The 24,250-nt window shown below is 41.7% G+C and overlaps 2 protein-coding genes across 2 annotated transcripts in view; one reads left to right on the top strand and one right to left on the bottom strand.

Moving 5' to 3' along the window:
- Positions 1 to 7,338: 7,338 nt before the first annotated feature.
- foxl2l (forkhead box L2-like) lies at positions 7,339 to 9,104 on the top strand. The gene has a single exon (XM_071347123.1). The coding sequence runs from the start codon at positions 7,625 to 7,627 to the stop codon at positions 8,513 to 8,515; it is 891 nt and encodes a 296-aa protein (XP_071203224.1). The 5' UTR covers positions 7,339 to 7,624; the 3' UTR covers positions 8,516 to 9,104.
- A 6,814-nt stretch (positions 9,105 to 15,918) lies between these two features.
- The window catches only part of LOC139542092 (multiple epidermal growth factor-like domains protein 6), a 78,591-nt gene continuing 70,259 nt past the window's right edge, over positions 15,919 to 24,250 (bottom strand). Inside the window, exons 24-34 of the mRNA XM_071347124.1 lie at positions 20,958 to 21,086; positions 20,603 to 20,731; positions 20,085 to 20,216; positions 19,720 to 19,848; positions 19,408 to 19,536; positions 19,120 to 19,248; positions 18,634 to 18,762; positions 18,181 to 18,309; positions 17,895 to 18,023; positions 17,519 to 17,647; positions 15,919 to 16,939 (exon numbers count right to left, since the gene is read on the bottom strand). Coding sequence (XP_071203225.1) covers positions 16,866 to 16,939; positions 17,519 to 17,647; positions 17,895 to 18,023; positions 18,181 to 18,309; positions 18,634 to 18,762; positions 19,120 to 19,248; positions 19,408 to 19,536; positions 19,720 to 19,848; positions 20,085 to 20,216; positions 20,603 to 20,731; positions 20,958 to 21,086 — 1,367 coding nt within the window. The 3' untranslated portion in view covers positions 15,919 to 16,865. The remainder of the gene's footprint in view (positions 16,940 to 17,518; positions 17,648 to 17,894; positions 18,024 to 18,180; positions 18,310 to 18,633; positions 18,763 to 19,119; positions 19,249 to 19,407; positions 19,537 to 19,719; positions 19,849 to 20,084; positions 20,217 to 20,602; positions 20,732 to 20,957; positions 21,087 to 24,250) is intronic.

The following is a 24,250-nucleotide window of genomic DNA, read 5'->3' as shown; positions in this document are numbered from 1 at the left end:
TGAGACGTTCAATTTAGTGATATGTTACGAATTAAAATTCATATTACATGTTCCGAATTTGCAAAATGTACAATATTTTACGAATTGGCAAAATGTACAATATGTTACGAATTTGCATAACATACAATATATTATAAATTGGTAAAACGTACGATATGTTACGAATTCTAGCTAGGTGGTTAACGTTAGCTAGCTCGCTTAGGGTTAAGGTTAACTTTAGGAGTTAGGTTAAAGGGCTAAGGGGTAAGGTTATGTGAAGGGTTAGCTAAAACGGTTAGGGTTAGGGGAAGGGTAGCTAACATGCTAAGTATAAAGTTGCAAAGTAACAAAAAAATGTGTCGGTAGTTGAAAAGTTGCTAAATAGCTAAAGTTGAGATTCGAACTCGCAACCTTTGACTTCTACACGTTTGCATTATACGCTGATTTTGGTGAAGATCTCTGGATATAGTTTTCAGTTTAGGCAGAATAGAAACAGTTCTGCATATTCAATGGCATCATCTGTCAACAGGTTAGTGTGGGGGAAATGTTCTAGCATTTCGAGTGAACACAGGCCAATCTGTACTGTTTTAAACTTTTGTCAATGCATGATGGACAGGGAATATATACACTGCTCAAAAAAATAAAGGGAACACTTAAACAACACAATGTAACTCCAAGTCAATCACACTTCTGTGAAATCAAACGGTCCACTTAGGAAGCAACACTGATTGACAATAAATTTCACATGCTGTTGTGCAAATGGAATAGACAAAAGGTGGAAATTATAGGCAATTAGCAAGACACCCCCAATAAAGGAGTGGTTCTGCAGGTGGTGACCACAGACCACTTCTCAGTTCCTATGCTTCCTGGCTGATGTTTTGGTCACTTTTGAATGCTGGCGGTGCTTTCACTCTAGTGGTAGCATGAGACGGAGTCTACAACCCACACAAGTGGCTCAGGTAGTGCAGCTCATCCAGGATGGCACATCAATGCGAGCTGTGGCAAGAAGGTTTGCTGTGTCTGTCAGCGTAGTGTCCAGAGCATGGAGGCGCTACCAGGAGACAGCCCAGTACATCAGGAGACGTGGAGGAGGCCGTAGGAGGGCAACAACCCAGCAGCAGGACCGCTACCTCCGCCTTTGTGCAAGGAGGAGCACTGCCAGAGCCCTGCAAAATGACCTCCAGCAGGCCACAAATGTGCATGTGTCTGCTCAAACGGTCAGAAACAGACTCCATGAGGGTGGTATGAGGGCCCGACGTCCACAGGTGGGGGTTGTGCTTACAGCCCAACACCGTGCAGGACTTTTGGCATTTGCCAGAGAACACCAAGATTGGCAAATTCGCCACTGGCGCCCTGTGCTCTACACAGATGAAAGCAGGTTCACACTGAGCACATGAGCACATGTGACAGACGTGACAGAGTCTGGAGACGCCGTGGAGAACGTTCTGCTGCCTGCAACATCCTACAGCATGACCGGTTTGGCGGTGGGTCAGTCATGGTGTGGGGTGGCATTTCTTTGTGGGGCCGCACAGCCCTCCATGTGCTCGCCAGAGGTAGCCTGACTGCCATTAGGTACCGAGATGAGATCCTCAGACCCCTTGTGAGACCATATGCTGACACATGCACATTTGTGGCCTGCTGGAGGTCATTTTGCAGGGCTCTGGCAGTGCTCCTCCTTGCACAAAGGCGGAGGTAGCGGTCCTGCTGCTGGGTTGTTGCCCTCCTACGGCCTCCTCCACGTCTCCTGATGTACTGGCCTGTTTCCTGGTAGCGCCTCCATGCTCTGGACACTACGCTGACAGACACAGCAAACCTTCTTGCCACAACTCGCATTGATGTGCCATCCTGGATGAGCTGCACTACCTGAGCCACTTGTGTGGGTTGTAGACTCCGTCTCATGCTACCACTAGAGTGAAAGCACCGCCAGCATTCAAAAGTGACCAAAACATCAGCCAGGAAGCATAGGAACTGAGAAGTGGTCTGTGGTCACCACCTGCAGAACCACTCCTTTATTGGGGGTGTCTTGCTAATTGCCTATAATTTCCACCTTTTGTCTATTCCATTTGCACAACAGCATGTGAAATTTATTGTCAATCAGTGTTGCTTACTAAGTGGACAGTTTGATTTCACAGAAGTGTGATTGACTTGGAGTTACATTGTGTTGTTTAAGTGTTCCCTTTATTTTTTTGAGCAGTGTATATTTATTTTTTTCGCTTTCATAAGTTTATTGATATCACTTTGTTGATAAAGTTATTTGTATTGAATGTATATGTCCTGAACTACTGTATAATACATTAAAAGTCTTTCTATGGAAATAACAGGGTCGTTCCACAAAGAGTACCTTTTCGTCCCTCTGATATTTTAAATAGAAATTGTGAACCAATATTGCATTTTAGAAGCCTGCTATATTAAATGAAGTACCCTTTAATATAGACCACATACAGAATTCAATACATCAGATTTTTAATATGAATAAAGACTTGAAGTGCCAAAATTCTGCATTTTCTCCAAGTTTTCACCATCATTGTAAGCCATGGTTATTTTGTTGCTTTGACAAAGTATTTTATGTCTGATTAATATTTATTTTATGTGATTAGTGATTCGTTTATGTCTGGCCCTCATTTTAAGGTCAATCCTGTTAATTGAACTGAACTCTCATTTTAATATGGTGAAACTATTCCTTTAAAAAATGTTTTTAAGAAACATTGAACATCTAATAGTCAAATCATAGTGTAAAAGCAAGTGAAGTGGTTATACTCTTTTTGGCCATTTTCTGGTGCTTTGTGATGGAAAACTATGCGGATCGAGCATAAAACATGTTAACCCTGTTACCCGTAGACTAGAAGTGTTTTAACAATTTAGAAAAATGTAAGCTTGCATTTTATTGCCACTCCCTGTTGGCAGAAAAAGCTTCTATTCCTCTTGTCAAAAGGGGATTCATGGCATATTTAAGATGATATCGTCAACCCTGTTACAGTCCACCCTGCTATTTTATTTGGCACTTATAGTCATTTTTGAGATTGGAAAACAATTTTTTTTATTATGTTGAACATGTGTTCTTTATGTCAGAATGTAAACATTTGATGAAATCCCCCCCCCCCAGAAAATTAAAACCATATTCATAAATATTTTGTAATGAATGGCAAATATTTTTATGCTCACTGGATCATATTACAAAAAGAAATGGCACTGCTGTGCTAGTTTGTGCATTTGTTCTAATGTAATGTACATAATGCCATCCAGCATGCAGATAGCCAATGCAGGTGGTAGAGGTAGCTACTGTACCGAGCACCTTTGTGATCCATTACACCTTCAGATTCCCACATCTTTAAAGGCGTTCACCCTCCGTCTCACAACTATTCCATGCATCTTAAGAATCCGTGAACACCTGAGCCCGTATTCATAAAGAGTATCAGAGTAGAAATGCTGATCTAGAATCTGGTCCCCCCCGTCCATGTGATCTTGTTCATTATGATCTAAAAGGTCAAACTGATCCTAGATCATCTCTCCTAATCTGAGATGCTTGATACATATGGCCCCAGATCTGACTCTATGTACCAGCAGTGTTAATTATATATATTTTTTATTGTTTTGGATTAAACTTTTAGCAGAAAAGTTATGTATGAATTGTTTTCTCCAGAATGAAATGTGTTATTTTTGTATTAATCCTATGTGATGCAATTCCCACAATTCCCACAATTCCCACAGGCAAAGACCTTCACAGCTACTGAACTATGGCAACATTGTTACAATGTACATTCTCTACAACTGGAACTGTCTCTCCTCAAATGTAACAAACTGGAGAGGATCAAATACAAACGTTTGATCTGATAATCCTTTCAAGCTGGGCTGTGAAAGGTGCTTAATTGGCCCGGGAATCTAGGATGGGAGACCAGAGTTGCCTACAGTGGAAATTTAAATAATAGATCTCCTCAGAATTATCATGGAAAAACAGCCAATTTGGAGGGACAGTTCCATGTAGAGTATTAATAAAGGTAGCCCTAGTAAACACACAACAAATATCCTTTACATAACTCGTTGTTTACATATAAGAGAACAGGAGCATTTGTAAATCCAAATCATGTTACATGCACTAAGCCTGGTCTTTCTTTTGGTTTTGGCACTATCCTGTGCTGCATTCTTGTTTGGTCTCAAATGGCTTAGGCTGCTGCATGGTTGTTCTGTAGAGATATTGTATTTTATCTGGCGCCTTGCTTTGCTCTCATGACATCAGTCAGTAAATCTAGCACGGGGAGACTTTCTGAGCTCCCTTTTAATAACATTATCTCTTATAGAATGTAAGAATGTAGAGATTGCAGTCTGAGGGCATGGGTGATTTTACAGAATTGTACCTTATTTCACTTCCTTCTGTTAAGCAAGTAGATGTACCCAGTAGAATTATGAGGTAGCCTACATATTTTTGAGATACTGTAAAACTTTCTTCAGTTTGGGTTCGTTGTTAAATGTATCAATGTACCACTAGCTATTACATCTGTATCAACTGTCCAAATGGTCATCCTGCTACAATGCCTTGAGTCAGCTAGTTTGAGCTGAAACGAAGCGTCACACAGGTGCCTTTATACAGTGAGCTAGTTCACTCAGAGATCTGTCTCTTTCCCTATCAGTCACTCAGGGGAGACAGTCTGTCTCCTGAGAGCAGGTGATCATTATCACCTGTCTCCCACAGGTCCGCTGGTCATGCCTCACTGTATGTGGGTGGTGGCATAAAAATAAAATGACTAGAACGAGTGAGCCCTTCACACCACAGCAACTTGACTGTAGGTGCACTCAATATGGCTGAAGGTCCACCCATCACGGAACATCGACTTGAATGGGAATGTTTGTTCTGGTCATTCTATTTCTATGGGTAGCAGTGATTACGGTGTCTACGATGTCTATGGTGTCTACGCCTGGCCATGTTGTATTACTCAGCATTTCTCCCCCGTGTCTCTCCACCACCGAGGGCATTAGCCTATTATAGAAGCATTTATGCACAAACCTCAAATTCAAAGAGTTACTGTCAATGACAATTTCATTTCTAACCTAAGTGGGATGGTATTTTAGATCAAGGCCTATTCAAATTATAGTTATTTTTATCGCTTTGGTGCTGTTTTCACAAGTATGTGGAAACTCTTAGTACAAAACTCAAAGCAGATCATCAAAAAGGCTGTTTTTTCTTTAACTTTAAGCACCATTTCAATTGATATACACAATCACAAAGTCATTTTTTCACCAAGCCTAATCCGTGTTTCATCTATATAGAAATACCTATCATATAAAGCAATTGCCTTTCACAATGCAATGCTCACAATACTTTTCATATGATTCTCTTCTCATTTGTTTAAATACATTTGACCATTACTTAATCCAACTGTGCTTAATGGTTGATCACTTAACCGTTTAGTAAACCTAGAGATTTTAAACTGGTTTGTCTACTATATATGGATTTTGAGAACTACAGAAATCAAATGTGTGTTTGTAAAGTATAAACACCTAAATGACATGTATGATACATGATAACCATACATAAGGACTACTCATTATTCCTAATTGATTTCACATGATTTCACCACAATTGGTCACCATATAAAAGGGTGTGTGTGAACAATTTCTTTCAACATGGAGCAGGATAGACAGCAAGGGAGAGGAAGAAACCAAAGAGCTCATAGACAAGGGACCCGTCAGAGAGGTGGGCATGGGCCCCATCACTACTTGTATTTGTGAGAGGTGTTGACATGTTGAATGCACCGAGCTGCCTGTTTGAACTACTGGCACACAGCTCGGACACCCATGGATACCCCACAATACATGCCACCAAAGGTCTCTTTACAGTCCCCAAGTCCAGAACAGACTATGGGATGCACACAGTACTACATAGAGCCATGACTACATGGAACTCTATTCCACATCAAGAAACTCATACCAGCAGTACAATTAGATTTAAATCCGATACAAATACACCTTATGGAACAGCGGGGACTGTGAAGCAACACAAACATAGACACATGCATAAAAACACACAATAACATACGCACTATACACAAGTGGTAGTAGAGTAGAGGCTTGAGGGCACACACTTAATATGTTGTGAAATCTGTTATTTAAAATGTATAAACTGTCTTAATTTTGCTGGACCCCAGGAAGAGTAGCTGCTGCCTTGGCAGCACCCAATGGGGATCCATAATAAATACAAATACAAAGAGGTGGACATCAAAGAGAGGGAGACAGATGGCAGTGAACTGTTGTGTCTAATGAAGTCCGGGCCATCGTCAATGACCATGTGGTAAACGGAGGCCTTACCATGGCAGACGCTGCCAGATTAGTTCACCCCAATGTGAAAAGGTCAGAGGTGGTTCAGGCATGGTTTCCGGCCCATCCTCGATCCGTGACCCTATACCTGCCCCCCTACTCTCCTTTTCCCCCCCAGCATGTGAGCAGATATGGTATCACGTCACCTGTGGATTTACAATGTTCTGCCATGAAATAGTCCAGAAAATAGTTCTATTTACAGGTCTGGATGGAATAGAAACGTCTATGTATGAATGAATACAGAAAGGTAATACAGGTAAAGGTGTGTGTGTGTGTGTGTGTGTGTGTGTGTGTGTGTGTGTGTGTGTGTGTGTGTGTGTGTGTGTGTGTGTGTGTGTGTGTGTGTGTGTGTGTGTGTGTGTGTGTGTGTGTGTGTGTGTGTGTGTGTGTGTGTGTGTGTGTGTGTGTGTGTGTGCGTGCGTGCATAAGTCAGTGTGTGTTTCAAAATGTGTATGTGCTATTCATGATGAACTGTAGATTGCACTGTGTGGATAAAAGGGAATTTCCATGTTGCAACACTAGTGTCAGGCCATTAGGACTAATCTGTCGTTCAATCCATTTACTGAAAAGAATCGTGTCGCATTTCGTGTTGATAATATAATATTATATAGCTATAAAGTTGGTCTTAATTGTGCTTGAAACATGTATTTTTATTTTTGAATGTCTTATTTTTCCCGAATTAAATTGGTGACAAAACCTGAAAAGCAAAAACTAAATGTATGATGTGAAATGTTAATGGACTATTCGTATTTATGCCGTTGACTTATATAAAGGACATTTATAAAAGGATTAATATAATTTATAAAATGAGAGTGTAAATATTTTAAATAAGGCTGTCTGGCCTGCATCATGTAGCCGGTTGGTAGTCTATGTGTCTCTATGTTGGGGTAAAAGTGCGCGTGTCATTGTACGTCAAATAGTTCATATAATAGCTTGCAGTAAGAGAAAAGTCAGATCACTCATCCATGCTTACAAACATCGCTTGACAGATCAGTTGAACGCACTCACACAATCTATAGTTCACCTTGTTCTATGCGTTTCAAAGGGCTTAATAGTATTGTAAAACTTCACGAACATCGATAAACAGACAGACAACATGTCTGTGACCTCATTTTCAACCTAAACAAATAACTGTTGACCCTAAAGAACCCAGCAACAGTGTGGGAAAAGCGGCTATATGAAAGGGTGTCCCAGCCAGGGCAGACATCCATATGGGAGGGTTTTAAAACAGTAGCGGAATGCGCGTCTCACCTGTGAACACTATTGTCAAAAACTTTTCCCGTGTGGTTGGACACTGCAGCTCCTAAACTGAGGAAGATTTAAACTACGTGATAAGATGGACGAAGAGGACTTTCACGATGAGCAGCAATTGGACATTTTGGATCTAACCGACTTGTCCTCGGGCATGGCCAAGGGCAAGGGCTCCGCAGACAGCACAGACAGCGCAGCGGAGGTTGTGGACGAGGCTGACAAGGCCAGAGTGGGTCAAACGGAGAAGCCCCCATACTCTTACGTCGCCCTCATTGCCATGGCCATCAAGGAGAGCCGAGAAAAGAGGTTGACCCTGAGCGGGATTTATCAGTTCATCATCTCAAAATTTCCCTACTACGAGAAAAATAAGAAGGGGTGGCAGAACAGCATTCGGCACAACCTCAGTCTCAACGAGTGCTTTCTCAAAGTACCCAGGGAGGGCGGAGGTGACAGAAAAGGGAATTTCTGGACTTTGGATCCTGCATTTGAGAACATGTTTGAGAAAGGGAACTACAGACGCAGAAGAAGGGTGAGGAGACCCTACAGACCTGCCATCGTTCCTTACATAGCGGGGACCACCTGCATGGACTATCCGGAGCACTTCTACCTGCAACAGAAACCTGTCTATGTACAGGCGCCTTTTGTCAGTAACCCCTGGACCCTCTCCCAGCCAAACTCACCTCAGGCCACCTCATACAGCTACCCCCAGTCGCAGCCCATCAACGGACAAGTGCACTCAGTGTCCCCAAATGGATACGCCAGCTCCCCTGTAACCTACTACCACAACCATCAGTTCCACGCCACCTACAGTGCTTACCACCGACATGCGTCCGTCCTGATGCCACATAACGGATGCCCCTGTGGTTGTGCGACCCAGCCTTTGAGCCCCAGCGGTGGCTCGACTTCCCAAGCGTGCTACCCCCAGTTCTCCTTTGCCAGACAACCAGAAATGCCACTCGCGCACTCGTTTGAGTAGAAATGTTGGACTCGAGCACTTGAACGCCTGTTTTTCAGCTGTCATTCATAAAATAGCCAGTTAGTGTAAATATAGACAGCTTGTTGTTTTGATATGTGCTATTATATTTTATAGCTTATCAACGAAATACGTTTTTTGGCTAAATAAATATGTCAATTTGCTGAATTGTGTTAAGATGTTCATGCTATTCAAATATTCATTTACAGTGTTCGTTAGGTGGGAACATTGTACATTAACTGTGGACATTCATGTATTCTGCTGTCCCGGGGGTGACACGTAGTACTATGTAGATAGACCTGTTCTTCCCCAAATAATTGAGTCAATTTCAAAGAAAATGTATCATGCTTCTTTGTTACAGGTAGGCTATTAGGCCTGTAGGTGTTTGTTGTAAATGTTATATATTTTCCGTTTTCTAGTGTAGGCCTATACACCTTTATATGCCCGGTATAAAAGTTTAATAAATTATTATTGAAGTTTTCCTCTGGATTTTCAACTCGAGGCATTTGGATTCGTTATAAGTTCATTGAATGTGGAATGTGTGGTATCCAACATCTTCGTTTATTTCAATAAAATGATATTTTTGAATCAATATTGCCTCATCTATTTTGGGTTGCACAAACAATCTTCATGTCCTGTATGTAGGCCTATGATCCGATGTTTTTCAAACATGGCTGGGATAAGTTTGATCAAGTTATTACAATGGGGAAAGAGGCCAATGTTTTGATTAGCTAAAACATATTGTAGCCTACTGTTTAAAAGTAATATTTGAGGTGCATGTGTCCTTCTTGCCAAATTGCAGGCATATTATTTTAATTCATGGAGATTTTTTGATTAACCTGTAGGCCTATTGACTAACCATGGTTTCAAATAAACTAATCTTTCACGTGCATTGAATGTGTGTTTAATCTATCCAAATACCAGAGGTCTGGCTATGCATTGGCCTAAATGCTACTGTTTCAATTCTTGGAACCGAAATGTTGTATGTTGAGTCACCATCAAATAAATATATTTATTTCAAAATGTATAATTTAACTGTTCATTGGCCTATAAGTGCTTAGATTGTATTGGTTGATAACCAATAGGAATTGATCATCTTGACTAGTGACACCCAAATCCTGATATCATGCAAGAATGGTGGAATTGCGAATACTCGACCTACCCGATGTTATAATTCTGCCGATTGATCTGATTACTATGAAACTGTGTGTGTGTGCGTGCGCACTTGGCCCACCTGTGCCATAAAACTCGGGCCTCTTGGCAAAAGACAGGCTACAATGGCATGGAATAGAATTATACTCATTGTGAATGGAGATTACCACATTTGTGCATATAGTGCCACCATGTGGTCAAATTTGAAACATTTATTGTGAGGATAAGGCATGTGTACTGTACAGTCTCCAGTACTTCACAGTATTCCAGTATTCCGCCTTCAAATACTCCTTGGAATCTATATTCCTGTTGGTAAAGTCGTCATAGACAAGCTACAGCTAGGCTTACATTTTAGCCAATATGTAGTATAGTTCAAGTAAAAAAAACGTGTCCTTCCCCCTACCGGGAACAAACATTTTCTTCTGGAATACATAGCTTCAACATCTTTTATGAACATAGTCCCTCTGACTAAAAAAAATAATTTACTAGAAGTTCTAACAGTTCAAAATCTGTTCAATGGCCATTATTTATACTGTATATATAGGCCTACCCATTTATTCGCACATTTTCCCGGCCCAATCCCCATACACCAAAACAGTGGCGGGGCCTAAACCATTATTTTTACCAGTCCCAGGTAGCTTTAATCAACCAAATGAAGCTTTCCCATATAGATCTTTGTGTCTTCACATTTGCAATTTACAAATACAGTTATTTATTAGGCCTACATTAATTATGGCTTTTGTTCATTAGACCATGCAGGGTTTCCCAAACTCAGTCCCAGGGCACCCCTGGGTTCAGGTTTTGTTTTTTGCCCTAGCACTACACAGCTGATTGAAATAATCAAAGCTGGATGATGAGTTGGTTATTTGAATCTAAATGAACAACAGAGACTACATTTCAATATCAAAGTTTATTGAAAGAGTTTGGGGAATGGCCTCCTCTCCAACATCATATTTGATGGAAGTCCTATGCAGGGGAAAGGGTGTTCCAATGACGGTCCTTATAACCCAACGGGCACACGACATTCTGGTCGCGACATCATATGACCAGTTTAAGACGTATTTTTTTTGACACAAAATATGACCAGAAAATATGTATTTTGCCTAACGTCTTCCTAACTGACTCAAACCAGACGTAATAACAGGTCTCACGCCGTCATTATGTAAAACAAATCTTAAAATATTGAATATTCTCAGGTACATGAACAAATTGGGCTCTATCTGTGCAGCGCACATGCCCCTTAAGCCCTTCCAGTCTCCAAAGTTTCCTTTTCGGTGGTGGTGTCATTTCTCCCCAAATATTTACATTTTTTTTGTCGTTGTTGTTCTGAACCCGCTGCCATAAAATCGTCATTGCATTCTAATCTACGCGTTAGAACCACAAATTGCACCGCGCGTCTTGATATCTGGTCAATGTCAATGACCAGTTATCAGTATTGGCGCGCAAAGGCTGGCGTGTTTATCCAGATTAGGGATTATAAAGATCCTGTTTCATTTCTTCCAGTTTTGCCTGGCAAAAACAGATTAGGCCTACGTTTATCATCCATCTAAAATACAATTTATCAATCGACTACTGACTCATGATTGCCAAAACAATAGGCTACCTGACGATTTCATTGAACATTTTCATATCTCAGATAGCCCTTTGGGTGGCGACTGGCTATATGTCTAAAGATAATCAGCTTTAACATCGCACTGTCTTCAATATTATGAATAATATTCTGGCGAATTTATTACGATAAATTCGTAATAAATTTGTGAGCAACGAGCACTCCGCAGACAGGCTGCCCTCCAACGTGATGTCGCCGTGCAGACAGAACATGCTTTCCACCTGATCCTGCAACCTCTGCTACAAGTATAGGGCGTATGGTTGTATGATTTAGCTTGCTCCGGATTCCAGAGATACGACATGATGTACACCTAATTCATATTGGCTGCTAACATGAATGACTTTCAACTCCAAATGCAGGTGTAAAAATACGTTTATTTCTGTAGCCTATCTTGAGTTTTGAAAATGCATCACCTTTATGGCTGTAATAACAGGAGTTGGGTTGGATATAGTAGCCTAATGGTAGGCTACAGCATTTCTTACAATCTTATTTTTTGACTGGAATTGTGTTTTAATAAGTGCATAATTTATTCAATTTAAAAATAATTTTGATAAATACTTTACTGTAAGATGCTGCTTTCCCCTTTTTTTGTAATTGCTCAACTAGTCTGCGTTCACTGTTGCAGGACATTTGATTTTCGCGGTGCCATTTTTTTGGGTTCAAGCACATGCCACCCAAAAGGTCTATGCATGGCCCTGACTCTTCTCATCAAGCTTCTAAACAAAAAAATGTGGAACAATTGTGCATTTTGTGAAAAAAGTACCAAATAAGGCACAAATATAAATTAATGTAAAATCTTAACATTTTAGTATACACTCTTATCCAGAGCAATTAGGGTTAAGTACCTTGCTCAAGGGCTCATAGATGTTTCAGCTAGTCTGCTCTGGGATTCAAACCAGCGACCTCTGGCCCAACGCTTTTAACCGCTAGGCTACTGACCCACCTGAAAGAGGAGGACCCACCTGAAAAGGTTTAGATATAGAGTCACCCCAGATTTGGACCCTGAGGGGAGTGGCAGCCAATTTTCAAAATGTGACCCGTTTCAGGAAGCTAGGTGTATGTCGCACGTCACTAAATCAAACGTCTTAATTTAAAAAAATCAAAATAGATTTTTTTGCCAGAAATACCTTCTGGAACATGTTCATTTTCATGTGCTTTGATAACAAACTTATATTCCATCTGAAAATATGAATAAAATGGTTAAATTACGAGCCTAGTTGGTTTAGCCACGGAAAAAGTCAGGAACCTTCCCGCTAGCCATGATTGGCTGAGATAATGGATGGGCTGGACATGCTGGGAGATTCGTTTGGATTGGTTTGCCAAGTAGCATGCTTCTGTCTATAATGTGAGCTACTCAGTATGTGTTGACAATCCTTTCTAACATGTCTTTTTTGAAAGATATAAAGTTAGCCATCAAGAACTACAAAAGTTTTGCTACTTTTCTCAACAACATTGATGCCCTGAATTTAGCAGGCACTATAGACAGATCATTTACTTTCTGCACACGCCATGGTCAATGCGAACCAGAGTGACTTGACACAACGCTGGCAGAACAAGATGTAGCTACAAACACAATGCAATTAAATGGTTCCAGTCTGCCGTGAAGCGTTCATCCATGTATACAGGTATCCATGTATACAGAGTCTAGCTACATTTTCTGATATAATACGTTCCTAATTTTGTCGGAAAGTCCTTTTCATTGCAAGTTAAAGCGTACTGTTCGCTAGCTAATATTAGGTGTATAATCTGTGTAGTAATATTATTAGAATCAGAAGCCATTTGCATTGCTAGTTATGCACAATGCACCATCACATGGCCGCTCAGCATCACAGAGTCGGCCGTAGATCGTGTAGACATCGAAATTGGGACGAGTGTCACAATGCTTGAATAGCTACCTTCTCTCAATGCATAATCATTCCTCACCTGCAGGGGGCACGTTTCACATCATCAGAAAATATGTAGAAAGCCAACAGCTTAAAAAAATAGTTTTTAACCTCACTAGGGTAGGGGGCACTATTTTCCAAAACTGTTAAAATAAGGTCTGTGAGTACAACAGAACTGTATAACAGGCAGGAAGTGGGATTTTGTTATGTTTGTAGTTTTCCATTGACTGCCTATACAGTATCCCATGACTTAGGACTCAAATTGCTTCCACTACATGTCAACAGTGTTTAGAAATTGTTTCAGGCTTGTATTCTGAAAAATGAGGGAGTAAGACCACTTTGAGTGAGTGGACCCTGGGAAGTCGCCAGACCTGTTTTCTGCGCCCGACCGAGAGCGCGCCTTTCTTGTTTTTCTTTTATATTGACGACGCTATTGTCCGGTTGAAATATTATTGATTATTTAGGCCAAAAACAACCTGAGGATTGATTATAAACATCGTTTGACATGTTTCTATGAACTGGCCTGCTGGAGGTCATTTTGCAGGGCTCTGGCAGTGCTCTTCCTTGCACAAAGGCGGAGGTAGCGGTCCTGCTGCTGGGTTGTTGCCCTCCTACGGCCTCCTCCACGTCTCCTGATGTACTGGCCTGTTTCCTGGTAGCGCCTCCATGCTCTGGACACTACGCTGACAGACACAGCAAACCTTCTTGCCACAACTCGCATTGATGTGCCATCCTGGATGAGCTGCACTACCTGAGCCACTTGTGTGGGTTGTAGACTCCGTCTCATGCTACCACTAGAGTGAAAGCACCGCCAGCATTCAAAAGTGACCAAAACATCAGCCAGGAAGCATAGGAACTGAGAAGTGGTCTGTGGTCACCACCTGCAGAACCACTCCTTTATTGGGGGTGTCTTGCTAATTGCCTATAATTTCCACCTTTTGTCTTCCATTTGCACAACAGCCTGTGAAATTTATTGTCAATCAGTGTTGCTTCCTAAGTGGACAGTTTGATTTCACAGAAGTGTGATTGACTTGGAGTTACATTGTGTTGTTTAAGTGTTCCCTTTATTTTTTTGAGCAGTGTATAACGCTTTCCATTCAACTAAAATCAATCTCATTTCAAATCAAATGTTATTTGTCACATGCGCCGAATACAACAGGTGTGAAGTGAAATGTTTTCTTATTAGCCCTTAACCAACAATGCAGTTCAATAAATAGTTAATATATCTTCTTATGGCTGGGGGCAGTATTGAGTAGCTTGGATGAATAAGGTGCCCAGAGTAAACTGCCTGCTACTCAGTCCCAGAAGCTAAAATATGCATATTATTAGTGGATTTGGATAGAAAACACTCTGAAGTTTCTAAAACTGTTTGAATGATGTCTGTGAGTATAACAGAACTCATATGGCAGGCAAAAACCTGAGAAAAAAATCCAACCAAGAAGTGGGAAATCTGAGGTTTGTAGGTTTGCCTATCCAATATACAGTGTCTTTGGGGTCATATTGCACTTCCTAAGGCTTCCACTAGATGTCAACAGTCTTTAGAACCTTGTTTGATGCTTCTACTGTGAAGAATGAGGGAAGGAAAGCTCTTTGAGTCAGGTGTCTGGCATGAGCTGGTCATGCGCGCTCCCGTGAGAGCGACCTGCGTTCCATCGCATTTCTGAAGACAAAGGAATTCTCAAAGGTTGAAACATTATTTAAGATTTATGTTAAAAACATCCTAAAGATTGATTCTATACATCGTTTGACATGTTTCTACGAACTGTAATGGAATTTTTTGACTTTTCGTCTGACCTGCCCGTCATCAATTTGGATTTTGGAACTAAACGCGCGAACAAAAAGGAGGTATTTGGACATAAATTATGGACGTTATCGAACAAAACAAACATTTATTGTGGAACTGGGATTCCTGGGAGTGAATTCTGATGAAGATCATCAAAGGTAAGTGAATATTTGTAATACTATTTCTGACTTCTGTTGACTCCACAACATGGCAGATATCTGTATGGCTTGTTTGGGCTCTGAGCGCTGTACTCAGATTATAGCATGGTGTGCTTTTTCCATAAAGTTTTTTTTAAATCTGACACAGTGGTTGCATTAATATGGCTGCAATCCCGGTAACGGGATGATATGACAACAGCCAGTGAAAGTGCAGGGCGCCAAATTCAAAACAACAGAAATCTCATAATTAAAATTCCTCAGACAAACATGTTTCTTATACCATTTTAAAGGTAATCTTGTTGTTAATCCCACCAAAGTGTCAGATTTCAAATATGCTTTGAAATAAAACTTTTTACCAGTAGTGTATATCCACCTAGAGTCCTCTAACTATGGCTACAACTAACTGCCCTCATATATGAAGCTGGGCAGATCACAATATGTAATGTGGAGAGCCACCAGAAGATGGTGACAGAGGCTTATGCAGGGAAGAATGTAGAATATCTTGACTTCATACATGAGTTGACTATGCAGTTTGATGACACAAGCTGGCGATGACCAAGTTAACACTTTTAAATATGTTCTATACAGATGGTCAATGTGATACCTGTATATGCTTTAGCAAACCATTAAAAATGACTCTTACACCATACAGTCAGAGGAGTCTTCTAATGTACATAAAGATCTGGGATCAGGTAAATCTATAGCATCTGTAGGGTTTGACATACGACTGGCCCCTTTACTCTTTGCTAACATTTGCTTGATATGTAGCAAATGCGGTCTAGACCACATTTAGTAATTAACGTTGTGTTTTGCAGTACACATATAATCAATATTTTTTTATTGAAAACTGAAACAGTTTTCCCTCCATTTCTCAGAGAAGCTGTCACTTCATATAGTATCTACATACATGTAAAATAAGGTGTGTAGACTAAGGCATATTGACCTGTGTGCAAGTCATCATCACCTGGTGCAGGTTTTCCAAATACTGTAGAGCATTTCATTCAGATGAAAATGATCCTGAATTGTTTCTTATTTATAAATCAACTGTGCCATAAGAGTCTGTATAGTGCATTGGTGGCTGCAAAGATAGAAATAAAATGGACCATGGTGTGAGTAGCCTATTGTTTTTGGAGAAGCCAGTCAGGATGACTACAACTACAATCATTTTTAAAAATGGTATGAGCGTAAAACAAATCTCCTCAGTGTTCAAACAAATAACTACTTCCAATGAGGTACTACCATATCGTGAGTATACGTACAACATGATTGAGTTGTAGACATGAACACATTTACATACACACAACATACACACAAATACACAACTGTTAAGCATGGTACATGATATTCAACAACTGTATTTTACAGTAAATAATTCTGTAAACCTCGCATGACTTTATCCTTTTTGACATTTGACCCGGAAATGTCCTCTTATCCAGGGCCTGCAAAATAAATTTGCCCTGTCTGTTAACTCTTGAGTACATTTAAGAGTCCACCCTGTAAGATGAAATATAGGACAGTCATCCCTGTGATGTCAAGTGTAGTGTGTTATTTGAACTCCAATGTCTGCGATTAGACAACTCTGCAAAATGGCATCTCCAGCTCAGAAGTCCCTTTAGTTCATCAAGGCCCTGCCATAGCACTCCCTTCTCTGTACAAAACAGTCCGTTGTTGTTTTGAGAGTGCTTCAGTTCAGTTTTGAGCTCTGTGATCTCTAGAAGTGACCAGTAGGCCGCAGTGTATGAGGCTGGGGGTCAGTCAGTAGGGGGTGCTATACTGGGACAGTGTGTGAGTGATTCCTTTCTTGATTTCTGTTGCCCAGCTGTGGAGACGTGAGGGACCCTCCTGCAGACGAGAAGACAGAGAGAGAAGAGAGAGCACTCTTAGCTTTAGACTGAATTCCTATAAAACAGCTTTCACTCTGTTTTGTTTTAGTATCTATTTCGCCTATTACATCTTGCTTGTTTTTTATCTAACATTTCATTGCTTTATTGTAAAGTGTGTTGGAAGTTTGCTTTGATATTATCTTAAATGTCTCTTTACATGTTATTGTGTTTGTATAGCACTTGTGTAAGGGTGCGTGCTGGTGGCAGGGAAGTCAGGCACAGGAGCTCGAACTTGGTATAAAACGGAGCAGTTTAATAAGTGCTCAAAAAACTCTGAAAACCAAAACATACAAAATAATACACGTGGGTACAAAACCCGTCGCACACCAGAACATAACTTGCACATAGCAGATCAATTATTCAAATTCATTATTTTACTCTGTCTTATCACAGCACTGTCAAACCATGGTTGACTAACTACATGGCCAATATGTCTGACCTTTATCCCATCATAGAAAGGTTCATGTCCATTCTAGTATTCTACTTCCTCATTCTTTTGGTCCATGCTCTGTCCCTTCTTCCTTATCAATACACGTACCATCCTGACAGGTGGGTCCTATCCAGCCATGTAGACAGGTGCAACGGCCGTTCCGTGGGTCACACCGCGCCCCGTTCCTGCACTCACAGCTCTCAGAACAGTCCGGGCCGTAGCGGTTCACTGGACAATCTGGACAAAGCCCAGACAGGGAAACAAGAACCGTGAGAACACTTTTAGACTATGGTGCTGTTTGGCCTGTAGGGGTGAATCCTTACTTTGACTTAAGTCTAACTGCATTGATGTTAGTGGGAGACGAAGTGAAAATTGGACTTACACTAAGTGGAAGTTAGGACTCGCCCCATAGTCGTTGAGGAAACAGATGTTGATGAACCATATTACTTAGATATTAGATAAATAAAAAGAAGCAAACAACTACCTGTGTCGCAATGCGTGCCCATCTTCCCTGGGGGGCACAGACAACGGCCGGTCATGGGGTCACATGGGGTGTCCCCTTCGCAGTCACATGACTGGATGCAGCCCACCCCGAAACGACGCTGCTCACACTCTGTGACAGGGAATGAGCGGGAGGGGAGCACATGACACAGGAGACAACATCTTAGCCTTAATTATGACTGGGGCATGTAACAGTCACACTTTATCAGCAGTTACAACCATATTATTAGGCAATTGTATCTACTAAATCTCAACTTAATCCTTCTCACCTTTCTCACAGCGGTATCCATGGTAACCAGGAGGGCAAAGACAGTGCCCTGTGCTGGGGTCACAGGGGGAGTGGCCTCGACACTTACACTGGAACTGACAGCGGTGGCCATGGAAACCAGCAGGGCAGGCTAGACAGAACATAGAACAGAAAGTTAGGATAGTAAAACATTAGAACATCAGAAAGAGCATTCAAAAAACGCCTTGAATAGCTTTCTTATATCGTTTCTCACTCTCCGAACCTAACCCTTCAAACCTAAACTCTGATACTAACAGTGGTATCTACATTCAAATCAAATTGTATTGGTCACATACACATATTTCAGCAGATGTTACTGCGGGTGTAGCGAAATACATTGATTCATTGATTTCTTAAAATGGAGTTATGTCACATGATCAATTTGATGATTCATTGATCCACTCAAAGCAGCAGGCACTGAATGGACCCGACTTACCGTGTTCACACAGGTGACCGTAGTATCCCGGGTCACACCGGCACTCTCCCGTCACTCTATTGCACGTCCCATTGTTATTGCAATCACACCGCAGTTTGCAGTTGGCCCCGTAACTCCCTAGGGGGCACTCTGAATGACAGAGCAACAGAAACACACACCGTATAATGGGAAAGCAATGGAATCGTGTCGTGGGCTCATCATGATATCAGGGGCACTTAAATGGAGTCTTCACATCAATTCACAACACAATGAGGAGAATGGGAAATGTGAGGACCATGGTTGTCACGACCTGGGTTCAAATAATATTTGAGATCATTTCAAATAATGTGTCTGTGCTTGATTGAGGTTGCCTGTTGCAATGTAACCTATAGAATTGAAGCAAAACTGCAAACCATGCTCACCTGGCACTCCAGGCAGGCTAAAGCAAATGTTCAAAGTCATTTAAAGATTTAGAATAGTATTTATAGCCAGGTCTGGTCAGGTCACCTCTGTCACAGCTGGGTCCGGTCCAGCCTAGTCCGCAGGTGCAGCCTCCAGAGACTGGGTCACACACACCACTGTTACGGCAGTTACAGCGCTGGCCACAGTCCACCCCATACCAACCCTGGGCACAACCTGAGAAACACACACAGGCACAAACACACGCAGGCACCAGCACGCACACAAGCACACAAACACCATAGATTGTCAATAAAACATGACTGGATGGATTACTACATATGACACTCATTGTGGAGCAGGAATCAACTGTGTGTGTTACAGTGTGTGCATTACCCTGTCCACAGTCTTCTCCCCGCTGGCCGACCTTGCACACACACCTGCCCGTCTCTGGGTCACTCCGTGCCCCCTCCCCACACAACGCCACCCTGGCACAGTCCTGCCCATAACGCCCTGATGGGCAAGCTGGTAGAACCAGAGGAAAAGAGTAGGGAAAGAGAGACCATACAAAACGTTACTTGGTAGTGCTTGTGTTATAGGATGAAAAATGAATGACAATTACCATTTTAATGTTACAATAAGTACTTGGTAAATAACTAAATGTAGCCTATGGATATGCCCATGCCCCTGGCACACGATGGCACTCACTGATGTTGCAGTCTGCTCCGATGTAACCAGACAGGCACTGGCAGGTGCCTGTGATGGTCTGGCACACACCAGCATTCCTACACTGGCACAGCCGCTCGCAGTTTGGGCCGTACCGTCCTATGTCACACTCTGTCAAGCCAAACACACAGGACACACAGAGCTGTGTTTAAACATCAACGTTATTTTCTAATCCGGTGAGGTCATAACTAAGGTCAAGGGTGTTTGCTGATCCGGTCACATTGTGGAAAATCTCCTGGGCCTACCTATGACTATATTAAGTTAAACTTTCAACAGTGGACTTCCTTTGTGACATTGGTTCAGGAAGTGTGTGTCTGTGCGTTAATGTGTGTGATGGGGGTGCTTGCCTTGATCACAGTTGTAACCATGGTAACCAGGGGTGCAGTAGCAGAGGCCGGTGTCCGGGTGGCATAGCTGGTTGGTGCCAGAGCACTGGCACACCTGGTTACAGTTCAGCCCATATGTGCCAGGCTGGCATACTGGCAGAGAAACACATAACACACGTTGATTCCCATACAATATCCTGATATATGGACTTTGTCAGTAGGCTACACAAAAAGGTGTGCCTACATGTCGGGTAGTAGTAATAAGGGAACGGTACGTATATTTACTATAGTTTCATTCAGCAACCCCAATACATATACTGCATATCTACCTCAGGCCCTTTTTACTAATAGTTCAAAAACATATCCTTCCTTGGGGTTATCACAGATCTGAAAGGGTTGGATTGGTGAAAGTATCACAAGGACTCTTATAGATCGGTGCTAACCTCAAGGAAACAAGGGAGAGAGGAAGCATTCTGTGTTACTCTACTCTCCTGACCCTCTGGCTTCTAGGCTAGACTAGTCTGTTCCAAGTCACTCACTCTGCTCACAGCCGTTGCCAGTGAATCCAGGGGGACAGCCACACTCGCCGGAAACGTGGTTGCAGGAAGTGCCGTGGGGACAGTTACAACGTAGCACACAGTCCTCCCCATAGGAGCCAGGTAGACAGGCTGTGGTGAATGTGGAAATCACGTACATTCAATTAAGTCAATGCGTGCGGTCTGTTGCTTAAGATTTACAGTATGTACAGGCCCTTGTGATAAATAGGTTCAGTACATTTATAGTAGCCTCAGAGTGGGAGTGCTGATGTAGGATCAGGTCTCCCCATGTCCATGTAATCTCATTCATTATGATCTAAAAGGCTAATCTGATCCTAGGTCAACAATCTGACCGTACCTCTGTCACATAGAGGTCCCCTCCAGCCAGGAGGACACACACACACTCCGCTGACGTGGTCACACACGGGCCCATGTTTACATCGACACTGCTCCTCACACCCTGGGCCAAACAGGCCAGCCTCACATGCTGTGTAGGGCACAAAAAACATGAACATTTTTTAACCGCTGTCATCAAAGTGCTTATTCTCGTCTGCACTGCGGCTTCTCATATTCAAGTTACTAGCCCAACGCTCTAACCACTAGGCTACCCTCATTTTCCACAATGCACTCTCAAAGCTATTGAAAATTCTCTCCAAGGATCATTCAAACCTTTCTGAAGACCTAATAACCCTTCTGGAGACAGATTCAATTTAAACATCTTCTTTCCTGTATTATGTTGGAATATGACTATCTACATTGAGAGGAGAAACATGCCCATTTGTTCATGTAATCTGATTTGTTTTTCATTTAGTGCCATGGCAAAACCCAGCTCACATAATTGTATTAGTCCCAGTGTAATGTAGTAAAACCTGTTTATTTATTTTTATTTATTTATATTTTTTTCAGGGTAGAAATGCAAAGTATCTGTCTGGAAATGAGAAGACTGACTGAGGAAAACCTAAAGCTAAGGACCCAGCTTGTAGTAGGCAAGCAGCTAAGAACGTAACATCTTGCATATTTCTATTTGCTGTAGCCTTAAACATCATGGTCTGCAATTGTTTTCAGGAGTGTGACAATGACTGTTCTCCAGGCCAATGGGTCGGTTGGAGATTTGTCATTGCCTGAGGTCATCCATTTACTGCTGAAGGACCGGCAAGACCTGGAGCTACTAGAGACCATGCTGACGTCCAGGAGCAACTTGTAAGCACACACAGAACTTTAACACAAAAGGCATTTACATTAAATATCTGTCATCTGACATTGTCAAAGACGCCAGCCAACCCAGTCATAGACTGTTCTCTCTACTACCGCATGGCAAGTGGTACCGGAGTGCCAAGTCTAGGACAAAAAGGCTTCTCAACAGTTTTTACCCCCAAGCCATAAGACTCCTGAACAGGTAATCAAATGGCTACCCGGACTATTTGCATTGTGTGTCCCCCCCAACCCCTCTTTTTACGCTGCTGCTACTCTCTGTTTATCATATATGCATAGTCACTTTAACTATACATTCATGTACATACTACCTCAATTGGGCCGACCAACCAGTGCTCCCGCACATTGGCTAACCGGGCTATCTGCATTGTGTCCCACCCATCACCCGCCAACCCCTCTTACGCTACTGCTACTCTCTGTTCATCATATATGGATAGTCACTTTAACCATATCTACATGTACATACTACCTCAATCAGCCTGACTAACCGGTGTCTGTATGTAGCCTCGCTACTTTATAGCCTCGCTACTGTATATAGCCTGTCTTTTTACTGTTTTATTTCTTTACCTACCTATTGTTCACCTAATACCTTTTTGCAATATTGGTTAGAGCCTGTAAAAGTAAGCATTTCACTGTAATGTCTACACCTGTTGTATTCGGCGCACGTGACAAACTTTGATCTGTCTCACAGTTTCTTTACCAACTGTCACAATAAATGAATATAAAATATAGGGGGTGGGGGAGGGAAATATGTTAACAGTGTCATTTATCATACTTATCTCACTTTGTAGGTTAGGTTTCTGTCTGTAAAGGGGGCCAAGAAGGTGTGCAGGGGAGAACTGTACCGGAGCATCAAGTCTGACCATCAGGCTCAAAGCCAGCTTCTTCTCCCAAGCCAAAAGACTGTTCAACAGCTGAACCCCCGGGCTGACTACTACACTCTACCACACACTTAGCCTTATTCATATTCTGTACACACTGGAATTACTATAGTGTACCAGACCACTGCAATAGTCATGTTACCTTAACTCCTGTACATACTCATCATTTTAACTATGCTGCTACTAATGCACTGTACTGTATTTTCTCATTCTACCCCACTCACTATGCGCATGAATAAACCTTGTCTTTTTTGATCTTATTCTATTTTATTAGCATGTTTCTTTAGTGTTTTCTTTTTATTATTTGTTGTATTACTATATTTACTGTCACTTATTTGATTGTTCACTTTTGTCACCATTGCAGTGTGTGAGAAGCCTGCCAGTTGTGTATGACCAATACAATTTGATTTCATTTATTTGTTGTCACCTGTGGACCCAGATCCTGAAATAATTTTGCCCACAACTAATCATTTAAAGTACTTTTCCAAAAACATGTTTTCATGCTTTTGCCATGACATCCAATATATAGAAAATATAATAATCTGTGATGGGGAGCAGGCATGCCCCTGGCTTGACGCTGAGTAAAGCGGATTGCCCCAAGGGGCAGCTGTAGTGTGACAAATGTCTCACCAGCGGGATGAGAGCGGCTGCTCAATGAGTGAAAGCATCCTGTTGTGAACCCTCTATCTGTTTAGCTGACAGGCAGATCTGCTGTCACACCGCAGAGCCATTACTCTGCCCACCAAGTGCTCGTTGGTGGGAATATCACATCTGGCAATACCTGAGAAAGTAATTTGGCTGATAGTTAGCTGTGTAATTGATATCTAACCATACATTTTATGTACAGGTTTATGAACTCACTGTGGATGGCCGGCGTAAGTGTCCTTCCCTCAATAAGAGTTGACGAATAAAATATAGACCTACAGAAAGCTGAGACAGTAGCAACATTGGTTTGCTTGAAACAATGTTTTCCCACGTTTGCATTTTGAAATGTTGTGCAATCAGAAAGCATTTTTCTCTCCCACTACTCGAGCACACAAAGGAGAGAGAAAGTGAACTGTAAATAGGCTACAAAGCAGCAAGAAGGAACCCTGTGGAGTCCAGACAACTCTCTGATTGACCAGTGGGCCATGTAGAAATGTCTTGGAAGCCACCTATTCATTCAACCAGTCTGAATACAAAAGAAGCCATCCACCCTTGATGGGTGATTAGCAGGACAATGGAATCTTGCTGAGATGAGAACATGTGACAAGTATTGAGGGTGCGCTAAACAACTGAAATTCGGACTAGGTTTAGATTAAATCAGATGTTTTTAAGAATGTAACTGTAATCTGAGTACACATTTTTTTTAAAGTAATCTAGGTTGATTACAGTTACTTCATTTTTGTAATCGGATGATGTAATCCAGATTTATATATAATCTGTTACAACCCAACCCTGATCACACATATACATACACATGCAACAACATTGACACGACGTACTAAAACACACACATACACACTTAGTTAGTCAGGTCAGAGTACAAGAAAGTACAGGTCTTAGGGCAACATGTTTA

Source organism: Salvelinus alpinus, chromosome 17, assembly GCF_045679555.1.
Source record: "Salvelinus alpinus chromosome 17, SLU_Salpinus.1, whole genome shotgun sequence".
In the NCBI taxonomy this organism is placed as follows: domain Eukaryota; kingdom Metazoa; phylum Chordata; class Actinopteri; order Salmoniformes; family Salmonidae; genus Salvelinus; species Salvelinus alpinus.
The sequence above is the reverse complement of the archived record's forward strand: the minus strand, read 5'-3'. Positions and strand labels throughout refer to the sequence as shown.